General features: G+C 54.2%; 1 protein-coding gene across 3 annotated transcripts in view; it reads left to right on the top strand.

Annotated features, from left to right (window-relative positions):
- DKK3 (dickkopf WNT signaling pathway inhibitor 3) overlaps window positions 1–14,819 on the top strand; it is a 45,728-nt gene extending 30,909 nt beyond the window's left edge. For all 3 annotated transcript variants that reach the window (XM_082683117.1, XM_082683118.1, XM_082683119.1), the window contains exons 5-8: window positions 9,767–9,859; window positions 11,114–11,258; window positions 12,224–12,380; window positions 13,234–14,819. In XM_082683117.1, coding sequence (XP_082539243.1) covers window positions 9,767–9,859; window positions 11,114–11,258; window positions 12,224–12,380; window positions 13,234–13,453 — 615 coding nt within the window. In that variant the 3' untranslated portion in view covers window positions 13,454–14,819. The remainder of the gene's footprint in view (window positions 1–9,766; window positions 9,860–11,113; window positions 11,259–12,223; window positions 12,381–13,233) is intronic.
- The last annotated feature ends 2,013 nt before the right edge of the window (window positions 14,820–16,832 follow it).

The following is a 16,832-nucleotide window of genomic DNA, read 5'->3' as shown; positions in this document are numbered from 1 at the left end:
CGTGTTTGCAACAAGGAGTCAGTGTGTGTATGTGGGGAGGGGGTGTCAGGACTGGGTCCTTTCCTCATACTGGGAGACTGGAGGTGCTCCCGCACTGGGTGTTGTGACCTCGTCCATTTCGTGCCCGGGCCCAAGTGCCTGTCAGGCTCCTGACGGCTTGAGCAGCAGGCGTCTTGTGCAGATGGAGCTCTGTGTCCTTGGTGTGTTTGACAAAGGTCAGACCCAGGCAAGAGCCCAGTGGTTCCACCCCCCTGTCGGTGAGGGAAATGGGGGGTGGGGGCTGGAAAGGTCTCCCTGCACTGTTTCTAACGTCGGTGGGGCGACAGTGCTCACTTGGTTAGTGAGGACTCGGGCACATGGAGAAGTTTCCTTTGGAATTGAATAGGGGCGTGACTTTGACAGGGGAAACCTCACTCAGGCCTAAAGAATGTGCTGGAAGTTCTGAGGCTGGCTGGCTCGGCAGGCTGGCAGCAAGACAGGATCCCTGGAGGAGGAAACAGGCTTTTGTCTGGAACACCCTGTCTCCAGCCTTGAAGACACTGGGTGGTGTGAAGGCTGGTTCGGGGAGACAGCTGTCAGAGGGTCCCCGGGCGGGGTGGTGGTGGGGCAGGGACCAGCAGTGGGGGGAGGGGCAGGAGGAGAGCGAGAGCTCCAGGACTATTTCCCAAAGGCTCCAAGGCACTAAAGGGTCCAGAGAGGGTGTTCTCCATACCTGGTGTGCCCAGCCCAGCTCATGGGGCGGGGTGGCTAGGCACATTCCTCTTTCATGGGCTGGTGGCCTCTGGAAGGAAGAATTGGCGGGAAGGGCCCCAGGGGCCCCGGGCTGCCGCAGACATCAGATACTGGCTCCTGCCTGGGTTTTTCCAAAGGGCCAGAACTCCTGATGAGGTTTGGGGCCCCCACCTGTCCCGAGCTGCCTGCAAGTTTCCAATGCAGGATCCAGGAGAGGGGGGTGCCCTGCTGTGTTCGAGACAAATGTGCATTTTACACGTTCCTGCGACTGGCCTGATTTTAAGGTCAAAAAATGGCCGAGGAAGGGGAAAATCTGACTTAGAAATCTCGTGGAATGAAGAGGAGGCTCCCTGCTGCTTTCTCTCAGCACCTCTCCTAGCCTCGGGCCGGGCCCAGCCTCGGAGTCCCTGCCCTCCTGCAGAAGCAGCACCTGGGCCCCCAGCAGGCCTGCGCCTCGGGGTCTGACCCATCTCCGTAGAGCACTGGGTTGGCCTTGAGCTCTGGCCTTGGCACTTCTTCTCCATGACCCTGATGAATCACTACCACGGTTTCCTTGTCTATGAAATGGGGCTCCTCTCGTTCAGTTTGGAAGGCAGCGAGGATAGATTGTGGGTGCCAAGGGTGCCTAGCGCCCGTGGGTGATTGTGTTGTTTTCCCTTGCACACCTCCTATTGTCCTTGGTCAGGCGTTGAGTCCTGGGCCTCCTTGTAGTTCTGCGTGACTGTCCTCCTCCCGCCTTGCCCCACAGCAGTGGGCTCCAGGTGAAGCAGGAGGACCTTGTGGGGATGTGTGAGGAACCCTGGCTGAGACCTCATATTCTGGGCCCTTTCAGTAGAAACGGTATTCCACTAATAGGACAAAATCAGTCGGTTAAGCGTCTGCCTTCCGCTCAGGTCATGATTCCAAGGTTCTGGGATCGAGTCCCGCATCGGGCTCCCTTCTTAGCAGGGAACCTGCTTCTTCTTCTGCCTGGCACTCCCCCAGCTTGTACTCACTCTCTCTGACAAATGAATAAATAAAATCTTTAAAAAAAAAAAAAAAAGGACCAAATCCACTGGTTCAAGCTTAAGCTCAGAAAGTTGTTCAAGCCTTTCCATGGGCACCTCTAAGCTTCTGCGGGGAAGTGAGCCATGCAGATAGAGGTGTGCCCTGGGGGCTAAGTCTTGGGGGCAGGTGCTGTTCTAAGCACAGGTTCCGATTTCCCCTCCTAATCTGTGCAATAGCCACAGGAGCTTCTCATTTTACAGATAAGGAGACTGAGGCACAGAGAGGCTCGGTCATTTTCCTGAGATCACCCAGCTTGTGAGTGAACCCATATTCAAGCCCAGGTGTGTGCCCCAAACCTGGGTCTGCCCGTCATGCTGCTCCAGGTACGCTTGGCACCAGGGGCCCATCAGGGGGTGGAGGAAACCAGAGAAAGCCAGCAGTGTGGGAGTGCACGGACAGGGCCGGAGAGGGTGGCAGGCACCCCACGTGGGGATAGCTCTCCTGGGTGCCCAGGGCCTTCCCAGTGGGCAGCCCTCAGTCCTGGACAAATCAGGACGACTGTTCCCCACAGTCTGCTCTTCTCTGTGGGAACATCTCAGCTCAGGAGGTGCAGAGGACAGAGAATAGCCCTACGTGTGGGAGGGACATTGTTTATCTCACAGATTGTACCATCTGTCATCTTGGGATCCTTCAGGGGCACAGCCACCCCATGCTCAGGAGCAGGAAGTGACCGTTCGCCCAAACCTCCATAACCAGAGAATGGGCCTGGGGTACCAGAGCCTAGAACTTTCTGGTTGATGGGGCGGTTCTGTCGGGAAACCATGTTCTGGTCCCTGAGATTCAACATCCATCAGAAGGAGCCAGGGCCTCCCCGCCGGCCTCCTCTGTCTCAGGGAGATGCTGAAGCTCGGGACCAGGGGCTGAATGTGGTGGGAGATCCCAGAGGAGAGCCACGGCTTGCGGGGGGCGGGGCAGGGCCAGTATTCCATTCTTGAGGCAACAGACTCAGGCTGGATGACTCCTGTGTTTTCTCTGAACGGTTCTGGAGGCTCGGAGTCCAGAATCCAGGTGCTGGCAGGGGTGGTTGCTTCTGAGAGCCCTGAGGGAAGGACACACGCAGGCCTTTCTCCCTGGCTTGTACATGGCTGTCTTCGCTGTGTCTTCACATCATCCTTCCTCCCCATGTACCTGTGCCCAAATTTCCCTTTTAAAGGATACCACACCTACTCTAATAACCTCAGCTTAGTAATTCATCTACAATAATCCTGTTTCCCATAGGGTCACGGAGGTACTGGGGGTTAGGTCTTCAACATACAAATTGCGAGGCATAAATTCAACCCACACTGGGCATGTGGCGGCTGCGAGTGTGGTGGGAAGAGTGAGGCTTGGCGTGGGGTGAGGGAGCAGTCTGAGGGACTTGGGTTTACAGCGTCTCAGACTCCTTCAGTGATCTTGGGATCCGAGTCTCCTTCTCCGTAAAGTGGAGACTGAAAGAGTTGCTCTGTTCGTTCCTCCCTTATCCTTCTAGAGAATGGCAGCTGTGCGCCAAGTGCGTGCAGGGGGACATGTAGTGGGCGCGGTGCAGATCAGGGGACCCACTAAAGCTCAAGCAAGTGCAGACACACAGTAGGTGCTCTCTGAATGTCCGCTGCTGCCCTCTCCCCTCCAGCCGCAGTGTGCAGAGCTCGGAGGGCAAGTGAGTTTCAGTTGGTGGAGACCCCCTGGGCCTCCATTTCATGTGTCCTATCCAGAGCCTTGGGCTCAAGTGAACACCATGGATGGCCCTGGCCCAGGCAGGGTCCACCCAGGTGGCCCCCTTCGTGGGGCCTCACGAGAATGAGACAGCCCAGGGCTCCCAAGGAGTGTGGGAGCATGACAGAGCCCAGTGTGCGAGCACGAGTGTGCCGCTCGCCCCACACGGATGCCCAGGGAAGCCTGCCAGGGCTCATGTGCTACGTTCTCCCCACTGCTCTGGGCTCCTCTGATGAACTCTGAACTGGAAAACCAAAGATGCAGAACAGCACCATTGCCATTTTCCACTATTTCATGATGGTGTCAGAGCCCCGGGGCTGTTTCCAGGCCCCCCATCCTGCCAGATCGCCAGCCCCACCTCACCCAGCTCTGAATGGAGCCCCGCAGGGCCTCGGGCCAGAGCTTTCTAAATATAGCTTCCTCCTCCTCCAGACAACAAAGAACAGATCCTCTGAATGGCTTCCGTCCTGACGCTGGCCTCTAGGCTATTTGTCAGACTTCCCCAGCAGGCTGGAGGGAGGAGCAGCAGGATCAGGGAGCGGCCAGGACTGGAGAGGAGGCCTGAAGCCTGGTCCTGCGGGACACTGAGGCCACGATGCCCAGGGGCCATGGCCTTGGCCCTGTGTTCTTGCCTCTTGCCACGGGGACTGTGTGGGGTCTGCGACCCTGTCCCAGGCAGGCTCTGCTAAGCTGTGACCAAGGGACAGGAGACTAGGCAGTGCCGAAGGAGGAGAAAAATGATGATCTTCTTAGGAGATGGGAAGAGCTGGCCTTTAGGGTTGAACCCCCAACTCCACCTCGAAGCTGGGTGATGGCGGATCCTTCACTTTATACCTCAGTTTCTCATCTGGGATGTGGGGGTGAAAGCCCCCGGGGAGGGGATTAGGGAGAACGTGTGCCTACGGGCATCCGTGGCGAGGCTGTGTCAGGACGCCATGGGTCACCGTGTGGCTCTCCAGGACGGGCATACAGTCTGGCGTCTCATCCCCAGTGACCCCTGCAGTCTGCACTGGGCCGTGTCTTTAGTTTTCCCTCAGTGCAGTATGGGGGCCCCTCTTCCTAGGCCTCATGGTCTCCGAGGTCCTTTAGAGAGGGAAGCAGCCATCCTGGGCCCAGCTGGGTTCCGAGGCCCCTGTGAAACACCAGCCCAGATGGGAGCAGGTAAGAAAAGCCAGAACTACTGAGCAGAGCAAAATCCTGGCTTTCTCAGCTCTGGGCCTGGCTCTGCTTGGGAGGCACCAACCCATGTACCCCCCCAGCCCCGCCTACTCCGTTCTGTTTACGGTAGGAGGACCTGATCTGTCCCCCAGGTCTCTAATGCCAGGAAAGGTGGGACCTAATCTCCTGCGATTAAGGAATGTGGAGAGTGAGGAGTGAGAAGACCCAGCACTAACAGCCCGGTCATATGGAAGCCCGCTCGTCCTACAAGGAGAGGCCACGCTGCTCCAGGGACTTTACTCCAGTTGGCCACTGCCCATCGATCTGACCCTCTCTGGATAGAGATCAGTCAGGACTAGATGTGAAATCCCTGCGTGTGGCCAGGGACAGAGACAGAGCTGCCCGTGCAGACGTCAGCCGGTTTAGACAGCCCTTTTGCTGGTAAGCTGGTCTCTGGCAGGCTCCATGGACATAAGGTTTTCTCTTGCTATGGTCCCTATCCACAGGGCACTAACTCAACACAACAGCACTCTGAAGTCCGTCCTGTTATCACCCTCATTTTTTTTTTTTTTAAGAGAAAGCATGAGCCAGGATGGGAGGGGTTGGGCAGGGGGAGGAGGAGAGAGAATCTTAAGCAGGCCCCAATGCTAGGCTCGATCCAGGGCTCCATGCCCGACCCTGAGATCATGACCTGAGCCAAAATCAAGAGTTGGACGCTTAACCAGCGGAGCCCCTCACCCCAGGCACCACCGCCCTCATTTTCCAAAGAGGCTGAATCAGTATATCCCAAGGTCACATAGCTATTAATTAACAAAGCCAGGATTCAAACCTAGTGATGATGGTTCTTAAAGAACAGTTGTAGGGGCTACTGAGGGGACACATCTGTTTTGCCCGAGTTTTTGAGTCCGAGAGTCCACCAAGCCAACACCGATGTAAACCCACGAGGGTTTATTCAGCAAGCTTAAGCTTGGGCCCAAGTATACCTGACACAGAGAAAGAACCTGGACCCCGAACCAGACTACGGTCAGAGTTTTTAAAGGCAGAATAAGGGTGGGCGAGGACAAAGGGGATGATGTTAGTCTCTAAGGAATTTTGGAAACAAGGTCTCCAGGACCTTGAGGGACTAGCTATTGTTGGGAGAAAGGTTATTTATTACTACTAATAAAAATCTTCTCATGAGACCCTTTAGTTGTATATCAGTGGGTCATATGCTTGGGAATGATCGCTGACACTAACTTGGAGGTCTAGAGATAAAGTTTCACATTTCTCCTATCAAGTGTCCTTGTTAGTGAGATTCAGGTTTAGAAGAAATTTAACTTTATTTGCATTTCCTTCTGCCTCAGCCTCCTTCAGTTTTATGGTGGGAGGGTAACATTAGGGCTTGGGGAACTGAGTTATTTGCCTCTGGAAATTGTGCTGTTGTTAAGATAGCTTCTTTGTTGTAAATCTCTAGGACATTTGTAAACCAAGGGAGACTCTTGTCTTGCCAGGATTATGATCTCTGCAAGTTAACTATTTGTTTTTCTTTTAGGGCAGTCAGGGGTGCCTGAGGAATGTCACACATACTACCGAAGGGAGGGGAGCTGGTGGAGAGGGGGTGCAAGGTGCCAGCTTTTGCTTTGTCAAGATGGCTATACTTATGTCAGGGCTAGACTCAAGATGGGTACAGCCTTGTTTTTCTTGGCCTCCACAACATCCACAACCAATAGGCTGGCCGACGATTAGAACAAAAGCCCTGGGCTTTCTCCGGGAACAGTCATGCGGAGCTGACTGACGTCCCTGAGCTCCAGTAGTCAGCAAAAACATGTGAGCAGGGGTGCCTGGGTGGCTCAGTGGGTTAAGCCTCTGCCTTTGCTTCAGGTCATGATCTCAGGGTCCTTGGGATCAAGGCCCACATTGGGCTCTCTCCTCGGCAGGGAGCCTGCTTCTCCCCCTCTCTCTCTCTGCCTGCCTCTCTGCCTGCTTGTGATCTCTCTCTCCGTCAAGTAAATTAAAAAACAAACAAACAAAAAAACCTTAAAAAAAACCACAAAGATGTCAGCAGAGGAGACCGAGGGTTTTAGCTTACTGAAACTTTTCAAAAGTGTTTGGCAAGGTTCTGTGCCAAAAATGTTCTCATACCTCGAAGAAACTGAATGGCTTCACTGGGGCTTTGCAGGGAATGCTTTGTCATGAGGGGAAGGAAGAAATCCCAAAGGATGAATGTGCCTCCTCATGATGGAGAATGGTAAACAGCAGTGCCTTGCAGGGATTGGTGCTTAAGGGGTCTTAGCACCTATTTTTTAACTTTAAGATCTGGAAAAGGGAGCACATAGTGAAAGCATATAGTGAAAACGCCATTGTTTATAGGATTCTTGGGAAATGAGAAGCCAAATTAATGGAAGGTGGAGGGGTTTTTTGCTTGGGTTCCCAAATCCTTGCTAACGATCAGCATTTTGTTAGCCAGATTGCCATGGTAACTTATGAGTGGTTTCATCTATCCCACACTTAACTCTCGTGTGCCCCCTAGACACCAGGCACCGTGCTGGGCACAGACACAGATCACACAGAGTCATCCTGCCTTACACAAGTGGGAGTCTCTTCGTCCTCCACTTGCTTGTTTTACTTACTGAGGTATTGTAAACAGTACACTGTAAAGAACTACTTCATTCTTTTTCACGTCGGCCCATGGCATTTCCCTGGGAAGTGCCCATGTATATACATGTATATACATTGAATCTGTTCCCTCTTGTCGGGCCTTTGCACAATTTCTGGATTATAGTAAAGCAACAATATAGCCTTAAACATATCTGTACTTTGATATTTGCCCATCTGGACAAGTGTCACCTGGACGGGAAATGACAGGGTTAAAGGAGATACAAATTAAAATTTTTGGGTAGATACTGATGAATTGCCTACAAAAGCATCTTGTTCAGTTTTAATGTGGCAATGCCTCTTTCCTCAATTCCCTACCAATACCGGATATTATTATATTAGTGTCCTCGTGCTGCTGTAACAAGCTACCATGAATTTAGTGGCTTTAAAACAACACAAATTGGCCGTCTTACAGATCTGGAGACCAGAAGTCCAACACGCGTCTTCGCTGGGCTGAAATCTGAAACGAGAGTATCAGTAGGACTGCTGTCCTCCTAACAGCTCCAGGAGAGAGTCTTCCTTAGCCCGTGGCCCCTCCCACCTTCACAACCCACGAAGTCTGAGGGCGCCTGGGTGGCTCAGCTAGTTGAGCCTCCAACTCTTGGTTTCAGCTCAGGTCATGCTCTTGGAGTTGTGAGGGTGAGCCCCACAGCAGACTCTGTGCTCAGCAAGGAGTCTGCTTGAGATCCTCTCGTCCCCTCCCTCTACCCCTCCCCCCACTCCTGTGCACGCGTGCATGTGTGCATTCTCTGTCTCAAATGAATAAGTCTTTTAAAAAAATAAATAAATGGAAACCAGGAGTCTCTCCGACACTGCCTCTTCTGCACCCCCTCCCAATTTCAGAGCCACTTGCAGTTACCCTGAGCTCACCTGGATAACTAGGATTCTCTCCTTATCATCAGGGCAGCTGACTAGCATTCCGATTTCCCCCTGTGACCTGAATTTCTTCCTACCTTGTAGCCTGACGCGTCCACGGGGTCCGGGAGTAGGATTTGGACATCCTGGGGTTGGGGCACTTCTCTGCCCCGCTCCAGATGGTATTAACCTTTTTTACTGGTGTCCTCTCTACATGAAAACAGGGTATCCTGCTCTTTTAAGTCGCATTTTGTCAACTATTTGTGAGGTTAAACATCTTTTTCTGTGTGAAGATGCAGAATGGTTTCTATTATCCTAAGTTGTCTGTTCAGGTCTTTTGTCTCTTTTTCTATTAGACTGCCTTTTTGTTGTTGTTGTTGTTTTCAGCTGAGTTATAAATTCTTGAGGGCAAGCACTTCTTCATATTCATGTTTACATCTGAGTGCTTAAAGATGGGGCCAGATTCAGAGAAACTCCTCGGTGCCCGCTGGCCCTCCCTCCTTCCTCGCACCCCTTGCTCTTGCTTTTCTGCTTTGGAAGAAGTGTCTGGACCTGGATTCTCCCAGCTGAACCGGCAGACTTGAGTGTGTCCAGAGGGCGTGATGGTCTTACGGCTTACTTACTGCGCCGTGGACTTCTCAAGCCATGATGGGGCTCTGGAGTCAGGCTGAAGGTGCCTCCCTCTGCCCCTGGCTGAGCATTTTCAGGTTGCTGGTATGGGAACAGGACAAGCATTAACCCCTCCTTTTGAGGGGAAGAGCCTCTCTCGCTGAGCTGCCTCACCTTGCCGTGTTGAGGCCATGACAAGACCCACCACCAGGGACCCATGGAGCAGCCCCAGGGCAGGGGGGCAGGGAGGCGGGAGGGATCTATCTCATGACTCTGCCCAACAGGCTGCAGGGAGAGATTACTTTCTCCTGTCGCTGACCTAGAAATGAAGGCTCAGAGAGGCTAAGGAGACCCCCAACATGGTATGGCTAATGTGGGGTATGGGGACTCTTCCCTATACTAGGCCTTCCCGGGGCCTCCATCTCTCCCCCTTTTCTCCAGCCTGATGGGCACCTGGGCCACAGCGCCTATGCCAGCTGCACCCCTCCCTCCGTCCCTCCCCTCTGCCGAAGCCAGCAGCTGCCTTTGCCTGGCAGACCCAGACCCGGACCCAGACTCGGAGGAGAGGGGGCCCCAGGGAGCCCTCTATGGCCCTTTCCTTCCTGGTCAACAGCCTGGGCTCCCGCTCCTCCTGTGTAGCCGTCCCAGGGCTGGAACTCATTAGCGTTTATGAACTCCATCTGCTCTGCTTGGAGACTGGCCCCGCGTCTCTGTGCTCCCCGCCCTGGATGTGTGTGTGGGTGGGTGGTGGTCGGAGGGGCGCTGCACAACAGATGCCATTGTGTGAACTGGAGCGGCAGCCCGGAGGGCAGACGCCCCTGCAAGCTGTGTGGGTCAGGGCCCCGCCTGGCCGGGAGGGTGCGGAAGCTGAGCAGCGGGAGCCAGCTGGGCTCTGGAGTGAGGGGAGTCTGGAGACTCTCTGGAGCCCCTCTGGAGCCCCCAGAGCCTGTGGGGCCTGGGATGAAGGGGCTTTGCCCTTCCAGGACAGTGTGGGCTCAGCTCCACCGCCCATGGATGACGCCGCTCCCCCCCTCCTCAGGAGTGCATCATTGACGAGGACTGCGGGCCCACCAGGTACTGCCAGTTCGCCAGCTTCGAGTACACCTGCCAGCCCTGCCGGGACCCGCAGACAGTGAGTGTGCCCAGAGGCCTCTGCGGCTGCAGCAGAGGGACTCTGGGGGGCTGGGCTGCATCCCAGAGAAGAGGACTTGGGGGAGAAGGCCAGCAGCCCCATGGTTCTCAGTTGGGCTTCCAGAACACTTCGGTGGGGCCCTTAACCATGTCCATGCTGGGAAGGGCCTCTCCATGGTGCCCAATGGGTCCAACTCCTAGAGGGACTAGGAAGCCACCTGCAGACCCACTGACACTCTCCCCTGCCACATGGTCCCTAACTTCATGGCATGCCTCATGGAGGATGGAGGGAGAGGTGGAGGGAGGAAAGGCAGAGCCCCACCCCTGTCCCTTCCCCTGGGATAGACCCATCCGCAGAGATACAGCCCATGACACTACTGCAGTCCCACTCCCACCCTCCATATCTTCCACTCAGCCCAGAGAAGGCAGAAGGCAGGCTGGGAAGAAGCCAGAGTACAGCCCTAATAGACACTTCACAGGGAAGCACGAAGCCAGGGAAGCGGAAACTCCCTCCACCCAACAGATGTTTTGGACAAAGCCATAAGGGCTCATCAACTCTCTTGTCCTTTTTCATGAAGAAGACAAGAACATAGTATAAGTGTGGAAAACAGGACTTCTCACTCCCCTGTCCGGTGCCACCTATGATTAGACAGCTGCTGTTGTCCCCCACGCCTGCCATGTCTGAGCGCCACTGCGCCACCACTGAGCGCCATGTCTGTCCCCCACGCCTGTCTTAGCGACACCGCGGGGTCCCAGGCTGCTGTGCAGATGCCCTGTGGAGGCACCCATGGGCCCGCCCCACCCATAAGGCCTCCACACTTGGGCCTTGAGTTAGCTCCCAAATCCGGCTGCTACCTGCATCTGTGAGCCAGGGGCCACCTTCCATCCTGACCTAGGGAGCGAATAGAAAGGAGACAAGGCACCAGTCGGGGGGGGGGGTGCATCTGCAGGACACACTGCGTCCTATGCAAAATCTCAAGTTGCATAGGAAGACCCAGGTATACAGGGTCCCTCTCAGGTGCTTTTTTCCAGTGTTCTGACCACGCCCATCTCCCATCTCTGCCTCCGTGACTTCCACTAAGAGCCTCACAAACCAAGCCCTCAGTTGCCCCCATGCCACCCCAGTGTGAGGAGAGCGTGTGCTTCACCGCCTCCCCTGGTGGCATATTCAGGCTTCTGGAGCTCGGAGCGGGCGCAGGCCGGGGTCTCTCTGGTGCAGGAGCCGGCCTGCTAGTGTTTGCCCACCTTTCTGCAGCTCTGTACTCGGGACAGTGAGTGCTGTGGAGACCAGCTGTGCGTCTGGGGTCACTGTACCAAAACAGCCACCAAAGGGGGCAACGGGACCATCTGTGACAACCAGAGGGACTGCCAGCCCGGACTGTGCTGTGCCTTCCAGAGAGGTGGGTGGGCTCTCCCCTGGGTATGGGACAAGCCCTGTCCCAGGCTCCACCATACCAGGCTTCTTGGGGCCCCATCCATGCCAAACACAGCTTTTTTGGGGTCCCACCTCCTGGGCGGGCCCCCAGATGCCCACTCAGTATGTGTCCTGGTTCTAGAACCTCTGCCTGAGGCAGGTCCCCACCTGCAGTGAACCATCATGTCTCTCTCTCTCTCTCTGTCCCCTGTTGACTTCTAGAAAATTTAAACTTCCTTCAGGATGCATGATCCCAGGGCAGGAGGAACACCCCCAAAGGGTGGGATTTGAACAACCCCTCCAGCTCTCCATTCTCTTTCCTGAGGATGGGCCCCTTCTATTCCCATACCATTCTCTTGGCCGCTCCTGGGGGAGCTTGCTCAGGCTCTCTCCCCTCCTGCCGTGTTTCTGAAAACCTCTCCTGCAGCTGCCTCCCCAGCTCAGCCTCTGCCAGCCCCAGCCCACCTGGTCCCTGCTGTCCCAGCCATGTTCCCCAAAGTCAGCGCTCAGTGGGGCTCCTCTGGCAGCTGGGGTCGCTCTGTTCTGTCTCATCAGTTAGACTCCTCAGTCTGCCTTTCAAGGCCTCGGCCAGCTGCAGCCTGTCTGTCGGCCTTCTCTCTCCAGGGCTCCCAGCCTTTCCCACCACGCCCAGCCCAGGCCTTTATTGGCACAGGTCCCAGCCCCGAGGGCCTTTCTTACACTCTAAATTTCTCCAGACCTTTGGCCTTAAAATCCAGCATAAGTCTGCGTCCCCGTGCAGTCCTCCCTTACTGGCCCAGCCCTCCGGAGCCCGTCCTGCCATTGTTTCTTCCCATTCTACCCCTTCAGTTTTAATCTCCGCTTTGTGGTTGAAGGTGGAAGGTCAGGGCTGCCCCCCATTTCTCTGCAACTTTCCGTGGTGCCTCCCTGCTCACTGCTGAGCACGCAGGGATGACTCTTCCCTGGTCCCAGGTCTGCTGTTTCCTGTGTGCACACCCCTGCCTGTGGAGGGTGAGTTGTGCCATGACCCCGCCAGCCGGCTTCTGGACCTCATCACCTGGGAGTTAGAGCCTGATGGAGCTTTGGACCGATGCCCGTGTGCCAGCGGCCTTCTCTGCCAGCCCCACAGGTGAGGCCCTGCCTGCCCTCCCCGTCGGAGGTCAAGAGCAGAGCAGGGGCCACCCGGTAGGATCTCAGGAGCCGAGGGGTGATGTGGCTTTAGTTTCCCACAGATTTAAGTGGCGGTGTCCTTGGGTCATCCAGGTGCAGAGTCTCCCAGCTGTCCTGTCTGTCTGTCCGTCTGGGGCTCATGAGAAGCTGTGGCTGGGGGTACAGGTCTGGAGCTGTCTGCATGGCGGTTGAAGCCTTATGAGTAGGTGACCCAGGGACGGGGTATAGAGGCAGAAGAGCTGGGGGCTGAGGCGGGAGCCCAGGCCCTTCACAGTGAAGGACAAACTGAGAAGAGCTGGCAGAGGTGAGTGAGGAATGGGGAACCGCTCATAGTGTCCTAGCTGCTGAGAGACCACGAAGCATCTCGTGTGGCCTCCCTGCCGGCGCTACTCTCCCCACCAGCCCCCAGAATCTGGGGTGGCTGGGCAGACAAGAGGACTCCCCTGGCCCTGCCTCACGAGGCCTGCGGCTCCCCATGGAGCAGCAGATCTGGCAGGCAGGCCAGTGGCTGAGAGGGGCTATGTGCGGCCCTAAGCCCTCGGGCCCCGCAGTGCCCAGGGCCTGCCCCGGGGAGTCTCCCGGACAGGCCTCTTCGGGAGGTGGGGGAGCCGCCCCTCAGAAAGTGACCCTCCCTCAGCAGACTTTCGTAAGGTGAAATGTGGACAGGGAGGGAAGACCCCGTTGAGGCGTTAGAGGAGGTACGAAGGCGAGCTCAGAGCCAGGGCCCCGTTTTCTGGCGTGGGCCCCCCCCAACGTCGAGAGCCCCGAGTCAGCTCTCCCCACAGCTGAGCCCAGCCCCCGTGTCGCCCCAGCCATAGCCTGGTGTACGTGTGCCAGCCGGCCTTCCCAGGGAGCCACGCCGACGCGGGAGACAGCCTGGTGCCCAGGGAGACCCCCGACGAGTACCAGGACGGCAGCTTCATTGAAGAGGTGCGCCAGGAGCTGGAGAACCTGGAGAGGAGCCTGTCCATGGAGATGGCGCTCGGGGAGCCCGGGGCTGCCTCTGAGCTGCTGGAAGGAGAGGAGATTTAGACGGAGGCCTGCTCCGCGCGCGGGTAGACATGCGATAGAAATAGCTAATTTATTTCCCCAGCTGTGTCCTCTAGGTGTGGGCTTACTGGGCTTTTTTCCATGGCCTCTTCCCAGTACATTTTCCCTCTGGCTTAAAACAAGGAGCTGTGCGTTTGTCCAGCCCCCTGGACTGTGCCCGTCCATCACAGTCTCGGTGCCTGGGGACCACGGGGGTGTGCGGGAGGGTGGGGGGCTGCTACACTGGTCCAGAGTATGGGCCACTCGGCCTCTGCCGGCTGGCACCTGGCACATTTCCTTTTTTCTACATCACCTTGAGAATTGGAGGAGGGGAGGGGACGGAAGAGGATGTGGATGTCCCCGTGATGGGTTTGGGGAAATGTGGACTCTCATACCTGTGGAGGAGAGTGTCCTGCTTTGCCAACATAAACCAGGTTGAAATGTAACAAAGGAATTTTCCGTGTACTTCTTCCCATGGGCACAGGCAAGCTGTGCCTTCCACTGCTGCGGGTGATGTTTTCTGCTCACTCTGTGTCACGCGCGTCCCTGTCCTGTCAGCAGTGTTCCTCGGCTCCTGCCTCTGTGCCAGGGTAGCAGTTTCAGACCCTTCACCACAGTCTGGCAGGGAGGGTGGCGGTCTCCCCGTCTGTCAGCATCTTGGCGTCTCAGGGACATCAGGTTGCTTGCCCGAGTCACACAGCTAGTGGAGACCAGAGCATGATTGCTCCCAGGTGTGGGACCATGTGCATGCTTTCCCTGTCTCTCCTTGCCAGCCCAACGCCACCTAAAGTACCCTCTGAAAGGAGGATGGATGGGAATTTTTCTTTTGAGGCATATCTGGAATTAAGGTCAACCTAGTTCACTGTTAAGATTAAACTTGTACTGTTAGACATAGCATTCTCCCTGGTGTAGGGGTGGTCATTAATTCCAGCGGAGAAATGAATGGTGTTGACATTGTCCCCCTATGGCAGTTATGTTAGTGACTTGGAAAGTACATGATTGGTACAGAATATATATGTTAACTTGCCAGAAACAGTACTTAAGTAATGGTAGGGCCAGGATTATAAATGAAATTTGCAAAATCACTTACCAGCAACTGAAGACCATTACCAACCACATGGAGAGAATCGAACAAAGCAAGGCTCTGTGAAATATGGTTGTAATATCCAAGCTGAGAGAGCACTGGACTGTATGCTCTTCTGTAAATGATATTTTCAGGTGCCATGGACTGTTTCCATCATGTATTCATCCAGAGTTATTAAATTTTAAAATTGCACATGATTGTATAAGCATGCTTTCTTTGGGTTTTAAATTATGTATAAACACCTATGTTGCATTTAAAAAATCAAGCATAAATCACTTAAACTACTCCTTTGTAGTTTCTTGGATGTCTTTTTTCCTTTTGACTTTGAATAAATAACACTTTTATCCAGAAAAAATAAAATGGAAATGAACCGCATCGTTTAAAAAAAAAAAACCCACCAAAAAACTCTGCCACATAAGTGAATTTTCCAGACAAGTGAAGCACACCTGTTATAGCACCAAAATATTTTAGAAATGCTAACCATTTTTGTCAGGGATTAGTATTAAGAGTGTGAATACTTCAGTGTCTTCTGAAAGAGAGAATGGAATGTATAGGACTCATTAAAAAAAAAAAAGATTTGAGAAAGACCATGAGTAGGGGGAGGGGCAGAGGGAGAAGCAGACTCCCCACTGAGCAGGGAGCCTGATGCAGGGCTTGCTGCCAAGCCCCTGGGATCCTGACCTGAGCTGAAGGCAGATGCTTAACGACTGAGCCACCCAGGCGCCCCTCTTTTTTTTTTTTTTTTAAAGATTTATTTATTTGACAGAGAGAAATCACAAGTAGACAGAGAGGCAGCCAGAGAGAGAGAGGGAAGCAAGCTCCCTGCTGAGCAGAGAGCCCGATGCGGGACTCGATTCCAGGACCCTGAGATCATGACCTGAGCCGAAGGCAGCGGCTTAATCCACTGAGCCACCCAGGCGCCCCTGACTCTTTATTCAAATGTGGTTCTGAACCGTAACACAGATCTTCAGGGGCTGTAATAATAAAACTACTATATATTAAGGTCAGCTGGGTGGCAGGCGCCAGAGTAGGCAGTCTACCTATATTTCCTCATTTAATCTTTGTTGAATCTAGGACTATTTTCTTCATTTAACATGAAAAAAATGGAAGCTCAAAAATATGAGGTGATAGGGCAGCTGGGTGGCTCAGTCAATAAGTGATTGCCTTTGGCTCAGGTCATGATCCCAGGACCCCTGCATGGGGCTCCCTGCTCAGTGGGAAGCCTGCTTCTCCCTCTCCCACTCCCCCTGTTTGTGTTCCCCTCTCACCGTCTGTCAAATAAATAAAAACTAAATTTAAAAAAATGAGGTGATAGAGCCAAAAGTCCAACAAAAACAGTATCTAGTATAGTCTGCTCAGGATATACTGGTAATTTTAAGATCAAATCAGAGCTGTTCTCTAGTCAACATCAAAGTACATCATGACCGTTCTGTATCCTTATTACTCAGCAAGTCTTTACCCAGAACCAGGTACTGATAGGCTCTGGGGGCGCCACGGAGAGCCAGATGGGGCCCCTACCCTGAATGCATCATCACAGCCTCCTGAGAGAGGCACAGTGAACTCCGCAGGCACAAACCAGTGAGCCCGGTATCAGAATAGTGTTAGGGGAGCCTCAGAGGAGCACGTGGTTTGGGAGAACTGGCATGGGGATCAGCTCTCACAGCTCACAGGAGTTTATGAGGTAGTCAGAAGGAATAGGAAAGGGCACTCAGAGCCAGGGGCAAGAGGGAGGGAGGCAGGCCAAGAAGAAAGGTTGGTATAGAGAGGAAACAGAGGAATTCAGAGGCTGGAAGGTAAGGTAAATTTGAACAGGTGTTTGGAGGAGAGGCTTAAAATGGTTTCATTCCACAAAAATTTTAGAGTTCCTACTGTATGTCAGGCCCTACCTATTAGGTGCCAGGAGACGGTGGTACATGAGAGAAAACTTGGTCCCTCCCTCACGGAATTCGTGGGCAGGTACATCCTGCTCCAGCCCACTTCCGGTGGGAAATTGAATCAGCCACACACAGCTGGCAGTCACTCGAGAAACAGAACTCCTGCATAGCCGTATCTCAACAAGTTGGTACTCCTTAAACGGGTTACTCAAGCATTATAAAAGAAGCTGAACACTAAGTATGCCCTCTGTACTGGGGAAAGAGGCAGACTGGTAGCAAAGAGAGGGAGCATGGTCCCCACATCTGAGGCAAGGCTATAGGGTCCACTAATAATTCTTGGTTTGGTGAGTTCTCCAGCTCTAACCAGTCAGAAGACCTGCTTCTCCAGTGCAGAGTAGCTGGTAAGGCGAGAAAGAGTTGGTGC

Source organism: Mustela nivalis, assembly GCF_964662115.1.
Source record: "Mustela nivalis genome assembly, chromosome: 9".
Classification (NCBI taxonomy): domain Eukaryota; kingdom Metazoa; phylum Chordata; class Mammalia; order Carnivora; family Mustelidae; genus Mustela; species Mustela nivalis.
This window is presented reverse-complemented; position numbering and strand designations above follow the sequence as displayed.